This window comes from Topomyia yanbarensis, chromosome 2 (genome assembly GCF_030247195.1).
Source record: "Topomyia yanbarensis strain Yona2022 chromosome 2, ASM3024719v1, whole genome shotgun sequence".
Lineage (NCBI taxonomy): Eukaryota > Metazoa > Arthropoda > Insecta > Diptera > Culicidae > Topomyia > Topomyia yanbarensis.
This window is the reverse complement of record NC_080671.1, coordinates 293,315,700-293,332,805: the sequence shown is the minus strand read 5'-3', so window position 1 is coordinate 293,332,805 and position 17,106 is coordinate 293,315,700. Positions and strand designations below refer to the sequence as shown.

Sequence of the window (17,106 nt, the reverse complement as noted above, 5' to 3'; positions counted from 1 at the left end):
CGTTACTAAACGCACCGTTTAATTTAAACTAACTAGAATTTATATTTCTTAATGGTACTAGAATTCACATTTTTTACTCTCCCTTCTGAACCTTGAATTTTGACACTTGTCGATGTTTTCTGACTGTTGAGCAAAGAGGGAAAAATGACATTTTTGTCGCCTTTTTATATCAATTTAATGATGACAGATTCGGGTTGCCACAGCTCTAACTTCTCGATGAAACCAGGGTCCTGACATAGTTGATCGACGAAGAAGGAATGTGATCGAGGATGCCTTCACATATAGATGGCGTGAATTTCGTATCCACGAACATGCTGCCCCTCCAGAAATAGCATTTCTGATGACTATCGATGAAGTAAAAGTGTGCTCCCTCTGCATAAAATCGATGAAGACGCCATACTTGTTTACACTTTAATTCACACACGATATCTTGATTGATGCAGTCTGCAACTTGTTGATCGCGATTTTGCTTAAATGGTAAAAGAAAAGACCCGGTAGCGGGCTTCAAACATATTAAAGGATTGGACAGGTCCTTACCTTGTCCATTCCCACGAGTGCCTTGTAATTTTATTGTTTGGCTGGAACAACGATGGGATGATATTCTGCGATGATTGGTTGAGTCGATGACTCTTGCAATGCTGCTGTTTCGGTCGATGCCAGGTCCGGTGGTGCGATGGGAAGGATGCAGATTTTCGAAACTGGTCGAGTGAAGCGGCCTGTCGGTGTTTGAACCGTGACCACTCGTGTTACTCCATCTGGTCCTGGGTGAAGCTCGGTGATACGTGCGGTAATCCATTGCATTGGAGCAGTAGCTTCATCTCGCAATATGACGAGTTGATTGGGTGTTAATTGTACCGGTGGGTCGCACCACTTTGTGCGACGTTGTAGTGACGTTAAATATTCGGTTTTCCATCTATTCCAAATGTTTTGGAAAATTTTCTGCGTCTGTTGCCACTTGCGTAAACGGTTGTACGGTACTGAGTTGAAGTCAATGTCCGGTACCGCCTTCAGTGCTGATCCAGTCAGAAAGTGACCGGGAGTTAGCGGCTCATAATCAGTCGGGTCATCACTTAATGGAACTATAGGTCTGGAGTTTAAACAACATTCAATTTGTGCCAAAAGAGTTTCCATTTCGTCGAAAGGAAGATTATGCGTTCCGAGGACTCTAACGAAGTGTTTCTGTGCGGAATAAATTGCTGCTTCCCACAGCCCTCCGAAGTGCGATGCCTTCGGTGGATTAAAATGCCATCGTATGCCTGTTGAGGAACATTCCTGGGCGATGGCTTGCTGGTGGTCCTTGGCACGAACCAGCTGTCGAAGTTCGTTTGCAGCACCTACAAAGTTTCGACCGTTATCGCTATGCAGATCGGAACATAGGCCACGTCGGGAGACAAATCGACGTAGAGCTTGTAGAAATTTCGCTGTCGTGAGGTCTGCTACAAGCTCAAGATGAACAGCCTTCGTACAGAAGCAAATGAAGACAGCGACATATGCCTTTGTAGGTGCTGCTCTGCGATGGGTTGGTTGAAGCAATACAGGTCCCCAGTAATCCACGCCAGCAACGGAGAAAGGTCTAGTTTCAGTAACGCGTGATGCTGGAAGGTCCGCCATAAATTGTTCCACTAACTTTGGTCGTGCTCTAAAACAAATTACACAGCGATGAATTACACTTCTTGCGAGATTTCTGGCCCCCGTAATCCAGTATCGTAGCCGCAAAAGGGTTAATAGAAGTTGTGGTGCTGCATGTAGGTTTGTTTCGTGATAGTGTCGAACCAACAGTAATGAGAAAGGGTGTTTAGAAGGCAGCAATATCTGGTGTTTATTGTCGAAAGTTTGTTGAGAATGTTGGAGCCGACCTCCAATACGGATCAACTGATCAGAGGCAATGATAGGATGGAACCATTTCAACTGAGATTTCGATGAAACCGGTTGTGCAGCGTGAAGTCGTTTCCATTCTTCACTGTAAACTTGTTTTTGCACTAATCCGATGAGCTTTGTTTCGGCAGATAGCATTTCCTCTGAGCTGATAACAAGTGCCTTCGGGTGATTGATTGTTTCCAAGCGATTGTTCAATATAAACCGACGGCAATATGCGGTTACTCGCAACATACGTTGGTAGTTTGAAAATTTATCCACATATTCGTCGATGAAACTTTTTTCAGTAGATGCAGGAATTGCAAGAGCGAGTGTTTTTCGAGTCTCTGGCATGATACCGGAGCTCATGTTTTGTTTATACAGTTGTGCTGGCCATAAACTATCGTCGGATTGCAACCAATGAGAACCTGACCACCAAAGAGTGTTGTTCAGAAGAGATTCTGCCGAAGCCCCTCGAGATATGCTGTCGGCAGGGTTCTGTTGCCCGGACACATGGTTCCAAGTACAATGTTCAGTGGCAAGTTGGATTTTAGACACTCTGTTGGCCACAAATGTTGTCCAAGTGGAGGGTGGGGATTTGAGCCAACTGAGTACAGTCGTGGAGTCAACCCAAAAGTATGTGTCTGCGACCAGTTGAAGCGATTTAGACACCTTTTCATACAACTCAGCTGCGATAAGTGCGCCACACAGTTCCAAACGTGGGATACTCTGTTTCTTTAGGGGTGCCACTTTTGATTTAGCTGTTAATAGTGCTACGTTTACTGCTCCTGACGAATTGGTGGTACGCACATAAACACATGCGCCGTATGCGAGTTCTGATGCGTCAGAAAAGATGTGTAATTGTGTCGTCACTGGGTTAAGAAGCATGATGCACCGATCGATGCGAAGTTCATTGAGAAGTGGCAGCTGCGAGTGGTAGGCTTGCCAGCGTTCTTTGATTGCAATGGGTAGTTCTTTGTCCCAGCCCCATACCTTTCCTTCTTGGTCCTTTAACGTCCATAATGTTTGCATGAAGAGCTTTGCTGTTGTCACTACCGGCCCCACCAAACCAAGCGGATCGAAAAGTTGCGCAATGTGCGAGAGTGCGATTCTTTTGGTGAGCGTCGCGTTTGTTTCTGGTGGTGGAAGTTTTACCTTGTATCTCAGCATGTCCGATGATGGTTCCCAGTGAAGTCCAAGGGTTTTTATGCATTGGTCGCGGTTGAAATCTACCGAGGATTGCAGTGCGCGATTGTTCTGCGGGATGTCATTAAGAACTTCTTCCTCATTAGAGGCCCACTTGCGCAGCTCGAAACCACCCTTTGCCAATAAAGTATCCAGCTGGCGACGCAAGGCGATAGTTTCAGCTACTGTGTTACAGCCGGAGAACAGGTCATCCACGTAGAAGTCGTGGATTAGTACCTCAGCAGCTTCAGCAAATGCAGCCCGTTCGTCATTTGCCAATTGCAGCAGCGTTCTTGTTGCGAGAAAGGGTGCACTGGCGGTGCCATAGGTAATTGTTTTTAACTCGTACGTGTTGATAGGAACATCTGGTGTGGGCCTCCAGACGATGCGTTGTAGTGGTGTATACCGTTCGTCCATGAGTACTTGGCGATACATTTGACGAATATCGGCGATAAGCATGACACGATGCTTTCTGGAACGCATGATTATGGATCTCAAATCTTGTTGCACGATTGGACCGACCATTAGAGCTTCGTTCAGGGATGGTCCGTTAGGAGTTTTACAGGAAGCATCAAAAACGACACGGACTTTAGTTGAAGCGCTGTCTTCTCGTATGATAGCGTGGTGTGGAAGATGGTAACATGACGATGGTTGATCATCTTCTTGAATCTGTTGCATGTGCCCTAATTTGAGATACTCGTCCAAAAATTCGGTGTATTGCTGTCTTAATTCTTCATTTCGAGCCAGGCGTGCTTCCAGCAAATGGAAACGCCGTAGAGCCACTCGGCGATTGTCGCATATATTGGTGATGACATCTGTTTTAATCGGTAGGCGGACAACATATCGTCCTTCTGTTGTACGAGACACAGTCTGACGGAAGTGCTCTTCGCATGTAGCTTCTTCTACCGAGTGACAATGAGAGGACCGATCATCTTCAAGTACCCAGAACTTCTCCATAAGCGTATGCAGGTCTGTGACGGTGGCAACGTGAGCAGTTACTGGAGTAGTCGGTAGGCAGGTGCTCGTTCTTCCGGAAACTACCCAGCCTAGTTCAGAGTTCACAAGAGTGGGAAGATTGTCGCCGAGAGCTATTCTTCCCGTTACTTTAAATAAGTCAAAGAAAACTTCAGCCCCGATGACGAGATCGACGGAGTTTTTATCGTGAAACGATGGATCCGCTAACTGAATTTCTGGCGGAAAATTCCATGATGAAATGTCGACCGATGCATATGGTATGTCTACTGTAACCTTCGATAGAATTAGGAATTCAACAGTGGCGGAATAGCTGCTAATTCTTGAACGTATAGTGGAAAATAATTTGTGTTTTGCGTGGGTGGTAGATTGACCTATTCCCGCTATTGGAACAAAGAATTTCTTCCGCTTTGCTTTCACGAGTTGGGCGAATGATTCTGTCATGAAGCAACATTCACTGCCCGAGTCGAGCAGTGCTCTGGCTACATGCTGCGAACCATGATCATCGACTACGAGTACCACAGCGGTGGCAAGTAGGACACGTGTATTCTGCTGTCTTGTGGACGCGTAGCTCCGAGTTTCGGGTACTGTCGCTGATAAGGAAGTGGTGGGTTGGTCGTTGGGCGGTAAGGACTGAGATACTTTCGGAGCAGAATGTTCTGAAGTTTTCACGTTTCCAGACGATGAAGAATCAGTAATGCAGAGCTGCGTATGATGACGACCTCTGCACTTGCGGCAGGAGCTAACACACGGACAATCCTTGCCGAAATGTCCCTTCCTCAGACAATTTCGACAAAGCTGATGACGCCGAACTTCTCTTTCTTTGTCATCTGGGCTCATCTTCGAGAAGGTGGCACATTGGTAGAGCGGATGATTCTCGGAGCATACTAAACACTTTCGATAATTGGTTTGAGTTGCCCCGTGGCTGGCAAATTGACGTTGAGGTTGCTTCTTGGGTACCGATGGCGGGGGAACTTCCGTACATTTTCCTTGCAGATTTTGTAGTACTGTTACTCTTCTTTGAAGAAACGACGTGAGGTCATGAAATGAAATCGTATCTTGAGCAGACGAATATTCCTCCCAATCTCGCCTCGTTGTTGGATCTAGGCGGATGCTAAGCATGCGAATTAAGAGAACATCCCAGAATTCCGTTTTCTCTCCCAACTGCTGCAGAACTCGCACGTTGGCCTCGAAACGCTCAACCAGCGAGTGTAGTTCAGTCGCAGATTCTCGCCTAATTGACGGAAACTCAAAAAGCGCATCAATGTAGGACTGCTTCAGGCGTGCCGTGTCCTGAAAGTGCTCTACCAATAGATTCCACGCTACGGAGTAATTAGTGGCACTAATCGCGATGGTTTGAATCAATTTCAAGGCATCCCCAGACAAAGAGGATCGCAAATAATAGAATTTTTGAATATTTGATAATTCCTGCGACGAGTGGACCAGAGAGACGTACAAGTCGTGGAAGTTTAGCCAGTGCTCGAGATTCCCGTTGAATATTGGTAACTTCACATCAGGCAAACGAATATGCGAACTTGATGAAGGGACATACGTAGCTGATTGATTAGTAGACGGCGCACACGGTGTAACTGGGACTTTATTGACCGAGAGTAAGAAACCCTTTACTCGGTAATAGTGAGTTTCGACCTCTGAACGTTGTTTCAACTGTTGCTCAACAGCACTCGTCGAGTGTTTCCAGCTCGCCTTGTAATTTGTTGAAGTCTGCCCATAGGGTGACGAGATTTTCCAGCCGAACTGGAACTTCTGTTGCATGGGCTTCCTCCTCGAATTCGTCAACGAATGACTTGATGAGATTGAAAGATGTTAATATGCTGCGTAGACGCAGCTTGAGCGACTTGATGCGACGGTCGTTGGACATGATGGAAGGAACTGTAATACAAAGACCGCGTAGCTCAAACGGGAAACGGTAATGGTTATGGAGAGGTAATTACCTAGTTTAGGCAAATAGAATGCCTTGTAATAATAAAAATGCAGCACGGACGATCGTTCCTCGTCGACGGCGTGCACCGGAACTTAACAGCTGGGTGGAAAGCTTCCAATCGGGGCTCGATCCTTGTCGTGGAACACGTGGTGGTGGTCTTCCAGAAGAAAATGGCGGCCGATTCGTTAATTAAACGTGGGTTGCCGGACTAACGAAGTTCACCGTAATCCGGCTCGAAGGACCATTTGATAAACGCAGCGAGAGCAGGTGAGTATCAGCAGCCACTTATTTCCAGGTATAACAAGACCCAGGAGTTTCCGGATTTGGAATGCCTCGTAGCTGGTACGTATTGTTCATGGACAACGGAATCTTCAATTAATCCCAGCGACGGATTTCCCTTCCGTAATTCAAATTTCGCGACCGTTACTAAACGCACCGTTTAATTTAAACTAACTAGAATTTATATTTCTTAATGGTACTAGAATTCACATTTTTTACTCTCCCTTCTGAACCTTGAATTTTGACACTTGTCGATGTTTCTGACTGTTGAGCAAAGAGGGAAAAATGACATTTTTGTCGCCTTTTTATATCAATTCAATGATGACAGATTCGGGTTGCCACAGCTCTAACTTCTCGATGAAACCAGGGTCCTGACATAGTTGATCGACGAAGAAGGAGTGTGATCGAGGATGCCTTCACATATAGATGGCGTGAATTTCGTATCCACGAACAGCACCTTTTTGCTTTTCTTATATAGAAAGGTTATGCAATCGATCGGAATTTCGACCTATTAACCGAGGTCGGCAGGGCCGAGTCTATTATACCATTCGATTCAGTTCGTCGAGATAGCAAAATGTCATCGTGTGTGTATATTTGCGTGAATTTTAAAAATTTTCAAAATTTGATTTTTTGAATTATTGAATGTTTGAAATTTTGAATTATCGAATTTTTGAAATTCCTAAAATTTTAAAATTCTTGAATTTTTGAAATATTGAATCCGACTTTTTGAATTCTTAAATATTTTAATTTATGAATTTGGAATTTCTGAATATTTGATATTTTCATCTCTTGATTTTTTATTTATTGATCCTTTGAACTTTTGCATTTATGAATTTTTGTATTTTTGTATATTTGAATTTTTGTGGTTTTGTATTTTTATATTTTTTTATGTTTTTGTATCTTTGTGTTCTTGTATTTTGGTGTTTCAGTATTCTTGTATTTTTGTATTTTTCTCTCCTTGCATTTTTGTATTCTGTATTTTTATATTCCTGCATTTTTGTATTATTGCATTATATATCTCCGTATTTTTGCGCTCTTGTATTTATGTGTTTCGGTATTTTTGTATGTTTGTATTTTTGTGTTTTTGTATTTTTATATTTTTGTGTTTTGTATTTTTGTGTTATTGAATCTTTGTATTTTTGTAGTCATGTATTTTTGAATTTCGTGTTTTTATGTTTTAGTCACAGAGAACAGATATCCATGATCGAACAAATATATTAATAAAACGTGTGTAAATGTTTGAATTATTATGCGTTAAAACACTAGCGCCACCATACCAGCTTATCCCAAATACCCGTCAAACCTATTCCGGAACCGGTACGACATCCTGAATGGATTCAGTATGGATTCCAGCTCAAAGGGAACAACCGAATTCCACTCAATCGGTTGATGCATTTGAGCTGGAATCCATACTCTTGAAACCCGAACCGGCTCTGGAATGATTTGACCGGGTAGAGGTATAACCGCTGTCAAATCAGTCGAACTCAGCCAGCAAAAAAACATGACGATAGTAGCGCACGTGGTGGAAATATCCCAACTACCTTCAAAGACGTTAGGGATTTTTACACAAGTTGAATGGTGAAGATGGACGTCTGTTCTCATTGTTTTAGTATTCTTGTATTTTTGTATTATTCTATTCTTGTTTTTTTTTATTGTATTTTTGTATGTTTGTGTTGTATTTTTCTATTCTTGTATTTTTGAACTTTTGTATTTTTGTATTCGTAGTTTTGTATTTTGGTATTTTGTTATTATTGCTTCATTAAATTATTGGATTGTTGAATTTCTGTATTTAAGTATTTTTGCTTTTTTTATTCTTGGTTTTTTGTATTGTCGTATTTTGGTATTATTGAATTTTTGTATTTTCATATTTTTGTTGTTTTGTGATCTTGTATTTTTGTGTTTCAGTTTTCTGTATTTTGTATTCTGGTATTTTTGTATTTTAGTAATTTCGTATTTTTGCATTTTTGTATTGTTGTATTTTCGAATATTTGTATTTTCGTATTTTTTTACTCCTGTGTTTATTGTATTTTGGTATTTTTGTGATTTATACTATGTTCACACTACGAGTTAAAACGTGTTTTAACGCTATCTTGACGACATTTTTCTTGTTGCTAATTATTATAACATGTTTTAACTCTGTAGTGTGAACGTAGTATTAGTGTTGTTATATTTTTGTGATTTTGTATCTTTGCGTTTTTGTATTTTTTCAATTATAGCCTTTTTGTATTTTAAAATTTTTGTGTTTTCGTATTTTAGTACCTTCGTATTTTTGTATATTTGTAGTTTGGTATTTTTGTATTGTTGGATTGCTGTATTTCTGCATTTGATTATTTTTGTATTCTTGTATTTTAGCATTATTGATTTTTTTGTATTTTTGTGTTGCAGTATTTTTGTATTTGGATTGGAGCCTGTCTCAGTTTCTATTCGAGCGGGAGTGGCATTGGTGAAGATCGGCTAGAATCTGTGATCGTATGCTGACAGGGAAAGGGGGCAAACGACGCGCGCGTGAAACTGTTAGTTGTCCGTCATGCAGAGAGAATCTTTCGGTACAGTTAATGGTTATTTTGGGCAGCTCAAAATTATTTCTTGGTTTTCTGTTGAAGGGTCGGCTCGTATACAAGCCTCGATTAATATTTTTTCTCTTTTGCTAGTTTTTCTTCCGTAAACATATTTGAAAAAAGAAATCAAGCACGCGTTAACACTAATAACCCACTGTAGATAGCCGGATCTTCGGAGTATGTATTATTTTTTTCTCGTCGCAAAAATGGATGAATAGATACCCCAATCATATTTTATAATGGCCTGGTGTCTTGTGTATCTCTGAGTCTGTGTCTCGCGCGTACATTTTACAAAATCTATGACTTTATCCTTATATGTAACGCCCCGCGGAAAAATAATTATTAGAATGCGTATTCGAACAGCATTTTTATTTCTACTGGAGTTCGCGCACTTGAAAACTTTAATTTGAAATGAAAAAAACAAAGCGTGCAAAACAAATCACAATATCGACCAAGATATATCCTGATTCATTTCCTCTCCTGTGACATTTGTGGATAATGCAGAGAATTCCTCGGTCATAATAATCACAAGGATTGAACTAACATTCCTTCCCATCCCAAAAATTGACCTGCATGGGCGTCGCCATCTACGTTATTGATCATATTATAATCTTACGGCCTTATTCTGCGCGGCCTGTGACGTGAGGTGACTAAACTCACCTCACTTTACGTGACTTTTTTCGTCCGATTCTGAGAGTCGACTCGAGTGAGGTGAGATTCTCCATTGCGGTTAAATGGGCGTCTCACGTCACCCGAAGTGACTCTTCAGAATTGAGTGAGAAAAGTCACTTAGAGTGAGGTGAGATTAGTCGTCTCACATCACACGCCGCGCAGAATAGGGCCGTTAGTCTCTTTAGGTTGCACGTTGAGTATGATGTACTACTCCCAAGTATCATACAATTGGTGCAATATGCAATTTCAACAGGCTTTGATCAATCACGGGAAACTCACGGGCGGTCAACTAAGCTAAGCTAAGCTTTTGATTTTTTGTGTTTCATCATTCTTGTGTTTTGACATTAAAGATGTCTTACTCCACTATCTGGGGCTAGGTGTCATTCTAAAATCTACAATATCCCAATGTAACGAAACTATGTAAGGTTTGCAAGCTTATAACTCCACTATTACTAGATGGATTTTTATCATTTATGCACTAACCTGTTCAGAAACGCCTAACTTAAATATTGATAATAATTTAATATCTCTGCAATAGAGGTAGTCTTTTGAAAATCGGTAAAATTGAAAAGCTCGCGAAAATGCGAAATTGCCTCGCGATAGTCTCCAGCCCTGTAATGAGTCGATAGTTTTGATAGATTCAAATTTATTCGCGAATTATTTGGCACGCTCTTGAGACAAGCTATATTTTTAACGTCACCGTGGTCGTGTGTACACAACCCTTTAATTTTTTTTCTCTCCTTATATTTTTGTATTCTGTATTTTTGCATTCCTGCATTTTTGTAATATTGTATTTTTGTGCACATGTATTTTTGTGTTTCAATATTTTTGTATTTTGGTATTTTTGTGTTTTTATATTTTTATGGTTTTGTATATTTGTATTGTTGGATTTTTGAATTTTTGTGTTTTAGTATTCTTGTATTTTTATATTTTTCTATCCTTGTTTTTTTTGTATTTTTGTGTTGTATTTTGTATTTTTGAATTTTCGTATTTGTAGTTTTGTATTTGTATATATTTATATTTTTGTATTTTTTCGTTTTGTGTTTCATTTCTGTATTTGGGTATTTTTGTATTCTTGGATTTTTTGCGTTTTTGTATTTTCATATTTTCGTCTTTTTGATTTTTTGTATTTTTGTGCTCTTGTATTTGTGTGTTTGAGTATTTTTGTATTCTGGTATTTTTGATTGCAATAATTTGTATTTTTGTATATTTGTTTTTCCTTTTTTTATACTTTTGTTTTTGTATTTTGTTTTTTTTTGTATTTTGTGATTTAGTATTTTTATGTTATTGTGGTTTTGTATTTTTGTGATTTTGTTTTTTTTTGTATTTATTGTATTATTGAATTTTTGTATTCTTGTATTTTTGTATCCCGGTATTTTTTTTTTATTTTTGTGTTTATGAATTCTTGTATTTTTAAAAATTTTGTATTTTTATAGTCTTGAATGTTTGTGTTTTTGTCTTTATTTCTGTATTTTTAGAATTTTAGTATTTCTGTGTTTTAGTATTTTTGCATTCTTGTGTTTTTGAACTTCTTTATTTCTGTACGTCGCGTTTTTTTATTTTGTATTATTGTACTGTTGAATTTATGAAATTTGAATTAAACTTTAGAATTTTTCAATCTCAGATTTTTTAAATTTTCGAATTTCTTAATCTTTGATCGTTAGAATTCTTGAATGGTTGAATTTTCGAATTATTGAAGTTTTGGTAATTGAAATATTCGAATTTATGAATTTTTCAATTTCTGAATATTTCAATATTTTATTGATCCTTTGAATTTTTGCATTTATATATATATATATATATATATATATATATATATATATATATATATATATATATATATATATATATATATATATATATATTGTATTTTTTATTGTTGTATTTTTGTATTTTCGCGTTTGTGAATTTTTGTATTATTGTTGTGTTGAATTGCTGAAATTTTTAGTTTTAGAATTCAAGAATTTTTTAATCGCTGAATTCCAATTTTTTCATATTTGAATTTGAATTTTTGAATCATAGAATTTTTGAATTCTTTGCTCTTCGAATTTTTAAATTTTTTAATGATTGAATATTGGAATTATTGAACTTTCAAATTTTTGTATTTTTTAATCATTGATTTTTTGAGTTTTTGTATTTCTGAATCTTTGAATCTCCGAAACTCTGAACTTTTATTTTTTTTAATTTTTGAATTTTTAAATCTTTGATTTCTTGAATTTTTGAATTTTAAAATTCCTCAATTTTTGATATCTTCAATTTTTAATTTTCAAAAAAAATATAAATTTTGCGCTCTCAAAGTTTAGTATTTCTGATTTTTATAATACATAATTTATCCTGTTTTAGAATTTCGTTCAGTTTTTGAATTTATAAATTATTGAATTTATCATTCCTCAGTTGTGCTTAATAACACTAGTAACAGTGACATAGTGCTCTGCCAAGTGATGTTATGCAGTAAAGCTAGCGTTGTGGTCTTGAATGTTTGTGTTTTTGTCTTTATTTCTGTATTTTTAGAATTTTAGTATTTCTGTGTTTTAGTATTTTTGCATTCTTGTGTTTTTGAACTTCTTTATTTTTGTACGTCGCGTTTTTTTATTTTGTATTATTGTACTGTTGAATTTATGAAATTTGAATTTTTAAACTTTAGAATTTTTCAATCTCAGATTTTTTAAATTTTCGAATTTCTTAATCTTTGATCGTTAGAATTCTTGAATGGTTGAATTTTCGAATTATTGAAGTTTTGGTAATTGAAATATTCGAATTTATGAATTTTTCAATTTCTGAATATTTCAATATTTTATTGATCCTTTGAATTTTTGCATTTATATATATATATATATATATATATATATATATATATATATATATATATATATATATATATATATATATATATATATATATATATATATATATATATATATATATATATATATATATATATATATATATATATATATTGTATTTTTTATTGTTGTATTTTTGTATTTTCGCTTTTGTGAATTTTTGTATTATTGTTGTGTTGAATTGCTGAAATTTTTAGTTTTAGAATTCAAGAATTTTTTAATCGCTGAATTCCAATTTTTTCATATTTGAATTTGAATTTTTGAATCATAGAATTTTTGAATTCTTTGCTCTTCGAATTTTTAAATTTTTTAATGATTGAATATTGGAATTATTGAACTTTCAAATTTTTGTATTTTTTAATCATTGATTTTTTGAGTTTTTGTATTTCTGAATCTTTGAATCTCCGAAACTCTGAACTTTTATTTTTTTTAATTTTTGAATTTTTAAATCTTTGATTTCTTGAATTTTTGAATTTTAAAATTCCTCAATTTTTGATATCTTCAATTTTTAATTTTCAAAAAAAATATAAATTTTGCGCTCTCAAAGTTTAGTATTTCTGATTTTTATAATACATAATTTATCCTGTTTTAGAATTTCGTTCAGTTTTTGAATTTATAAATTATTGAATTTATCATTCCTCAGTTGTGCTTAATAACACTAGTAACAGTGACATAGTGCTCTGCCAAGTGATGTTATGCAGTAAAGCTAGCGTTGTGCGGCTGGACCACATAGTCGAGGCGAAGGATGCCAAGCGGCACGAAGCCGCTGAGGATCCGCCTGACGAGGTGTTGTCAAACCCGCCGGCGGATGTGCAAAACCAACCTGTGATTCACTTGTTTGTCCGGTTTGTTTATTGAGAACAATTACACAAAGAGTTAAGTCAAAAAAAAAGTCTACCTATCGAGCACAATAGGAATCCGTCTTTGATACCTCTGTAGATATTTTGCTCAATAAGTAGACTTTTTTGGCTTCATTCTCTGTACACTCTTTGCGCACCTTTATACTAAGGCCTTCGGTTTACTCAAATATGTTCAGTCAAACCGATTCCGAAACCGGTTCGGAATCTTGAATGAATTCAATATGAATTTCGACTCAGCTCAAATGCAATAACCTATTCTGACTCAGTAGGTTTCGGAATCGGTTGTTGCCTTTCAACTGGATTCCATATTGAATTCATTTCGGATTCCGAATCAAATTGCGAATGGTTTGACCGGGTAGGTATTATAGCTAATTTTAAGCCGACTGAGCGGTATCGATTTGATCTGCAGTCACTTGGTATCCACAAAACGCACTGTGATTAGAGCTTCCATCCATTTATTTCCCGGGAATCCCGGGATTTTTGGATTTCCCGGGATTCCCGATTCCCGGGAAATTGTGTTGTCTCATTCCCGGGATTCGGGAATCCCGGGAAAAAAGATTTTTAATTTATTTCAAAAGGCTTAGGTTCTGCGAAAGAAATTCTGTAGGAAATATTTTTATCGACAAACATTTGGAGTGAGCAGTGAATTCAGATTGTGCTTTTCCAACTGATTTGCAGATCTTTGGACTATATATCTTTAGGCTCGCTGATATGTTTTCATGATTTTTAGGTATAGTCCAAGCCTTACTCAAAATACTACTAAAAATGTTGATATTTTCATGCAAAAATGGATTAATTTGCCGGTTAGTGATGCGCACGACATCTCTGCAACCGATGAGCCGATTGATCAGATTTTTTAACAGTTCTTTTAATAGTTTATTTTAATAGTTAGATCTTGAATGAAAGATCTTGAATGAATGCAATCAAAGTAGTAATTGAAATGGCGGTAATTTCTTAAAAAAAAATCGATGAGTGTTTGTTTTAAAACTTGGGATGGTTTGTAGTGATATCATGCTTAACGCAAACGCTATTCAAAATAAAGAATGTTTCTAGAACGTCTGTAGAAATATTTGATCGGTTCATCAAATGCATATTTCGTCTAATTTGTTATACCACCGAATGTCGCTTTCAACGATGCAGGCAGGATTTTTGAAGAGATAAGATCAAGCAATCCAGATACTCGCCCGTAACAGGAAATCGATGGTAGGCTTCATCCATCGCTGCACAGTTCGTCCATCATCTGCTTGATTTTGATTCACACTTAATTCGGAATGATGCTGATCCTACTGTGACAGAAGTAGATTCCATATATCACATTTTCTCATTTGATCGGAAATAACTGCACAATACCCTGAAGCAGCTTAATCTTTTCATTCAAGATTACCAAAGAAGGTGCTTTGCATTGAATTGACCCATCGTATCAGAACAACGAATTCCAATTTTGGGCAGTAACTCCAGCAGCCGCGTTTAGTATATCGTCCCAATCGTATCCGTGATTACCAAAATTTAGATTATACATATAACCAACAAAAATCAAAAGAAGTTGATGTTGCGTAAACTTATTGACGAGTTATCAAATGATTGAATGATGTGTAGGACGCCAAATCGCCTTTTTCTGACAACTGCTTTTAGGACAGATATACATGCAATCAAACGGGTTTGAAAACTTTTCAATTTATTCTTTTTTTTAAGAAAATCATTCACGTTTTTATATTTCTTCTGTATTTCCGGGATCCCGGGATTTCCCGGGAAATTTATTATTTATTTCCCGAATCTGAAAACCGTCGGGAAATGGAAGCTCTAACTGTGATTGTGCCTACGCATATTATTTACACAAAATATTAATATACTACAGCGGTAACAACGTTACATTGCATTTCTGTACACTATTCGACTTCACTGCCGCTTAGTCGGCTTAAAACTAATCATAGCCAGTATGTTTGATTTAACCAGACAAACGATTGGATAACAGATTTGCTTGCACTTCCGACGGATGATTTACTAAAACCTTCTCCAGCGGAAACTTGGCCTCAGCTGTATGGCCAAGCTGCATCACACTAACTTTGCTGCATAACATCACTTGGCAGAGCATTGTATCACTGTTACTAGTGTGAATAAGTGCAACTGAGAAATCATACAATTCAATAACTAGTAAATTCAAAAACTGAACAGTCAAAAATTCCGAAACAATAAATTATGCAAAATTATCCACACATTACAAAATCCCGAAATACAAAACTTTAAAAACTTTTTTTTAGATTACCTAATAGTAAATGTACTTTGTAAAACATTTTTAATTTTTCCTGAATAATATTTCTAAATCGATGAAAGGATTATGATCTGTCTTTAAACGTCAAAGTTTGTCGTTTACATACAGTTTATACACGTTTCATCGATTTAGAACAACTTTGAATTATTTATTACTCTATGGGAGGCGGGATGCCCCACCCGAAGGTACCACCCGCCGGCAGGCATGCTGGCGACCGGATGGCTTGCGAACGGCAGGCAAAAGGCATGCGAATGGCGGGGCTAATATTCATAGCAAAGAACGCAGCCATCCGCCTGGTTGTTGCATCTGAGCCTGCATTTCGTTTGCCCGTCACTTGCCAGCATGTATTGAGGCGATTGGTGTTGGCAGGTGGGGCATCGCGCCTCCCGTTAGCCAGCCATCTGCCGTGGTAATGTGGGTAGCGTCTACCGCTTATTGTAGTGCCCAGACGCTGCAGCCATGATCTTACCCGTTCGACATAAGAACAAAAACTGATTCAAACGGGTACGCGTCACCTCTATTTATAAACTAACCGTATATGGTTTAGTCACTTAGGTGCGAGTGTGTGCAAATGCCAACGTTACCGAAAATCGATAGCGCTTATTGCATCGCCCGGAGACGACGTTGCTCGTGTGGGATAAGAGCAACGACTGATTTAAACGGACATGCGTTGCTTCTATTTATGACTTTTCGTGTTTCATTGAGCAACTAAGCTGCCCTCTTTTGACGGCTGTGTCTGAGAAATCTGCGTCACGAATGGTATTTTTCCCGTTTTTCGTGTACTTTTTAATTTTACCAATTTCCAAAAGTCTATTTTTATTGGGGAGATATTAAATTATTACCAATATTTAAGTTAGGTGTTTCTGAATCGGTTGGTGTATGAATGATTAAAATCCATCTAGTAATATCGGAGTTATAAGCGTGCAAACCTTACATAGTTTCGTTACATGGGAAATAGTTTAGATTTTAGAATGACACCTAGCCCCAGATAGTGGAGTAAGACATTTTTAATGTCAAAACTTTTTGGAATGCTCGGCTGATTCAGCCATGCTTGTTCCCAAAGCAACAATTTCCTCGAGACTTCTATCTTTCTGGAGAAGTTTAGTACGCAAATCATCTGACGCACAGCCTTGCGCAATTCTGTCTGCGATAAGTTCGTCAACCACGTTTACATCATAACCGCATCTTGCTATCTGTTTGCGGAGTCGCATTACAAAATCTGCAAACCGCTCACCCGAAAATTGCGTAATCTGATGGAACACGTGACGTTCATATGTCTTACGACGAAAAGGTTCGAAATATTCGTCGAGACATCTGATAGCAACATCGTAAAAAGGAGGATTCAATGTTACATGGGGAACTTGGTTGACACCTGGTAGATGACGCAATAGTTCCTGAAGCCCCGGCCCACCTAAATATGCTAACTGTGCTCGCCTTTCCGACTGTGTGTCAATATGCTGTGCCATGAAAAACGATTCCAGATCCAGTTTCCATACTTCCCATTCCGATGGTAGTTTACTAGTTTCGATATTTACATCGAAGGGTTTGATACGACTTGGTACACTCATCCTATATTTGAAATTTTATATAAACAAAATATTATGCAATTTATTTATTTTTTTGTAATGTACATTTATCATAAATCCATTCATCGTCATTATTGTTGTTATTC

At 37.4% G+C, this 17,106-nt stretch overlaps 1 protein-coding gene across 1 annotated transcript; it reads right to left on the bottom strand.

Annotated features, from left to right (window-relative positions):
- Positions 1-567: 567 nt before the first annotated feature.
- Positions 568-5,890, bottom strand: LOC131680446 (uncharacterized). The gene is made up of 3 exons (XM_058961161.1): positions 5,716-5,890; positions 2,925-5,333; positions 568-1,334 (listed from the first exon to the last, which is right to left on the bottom strand). The coding sequence occupies exons 1-3, from the start codon at positions 5,888-5,890 to the stop codon at positions 568-570; spliced, it is 3,351 nt and encodes a 1,116-aa protein (XP_058817144.1).
- Between the last annotated feature and the right edge of the window lie 11,216 nt (positions 5,891-17,106).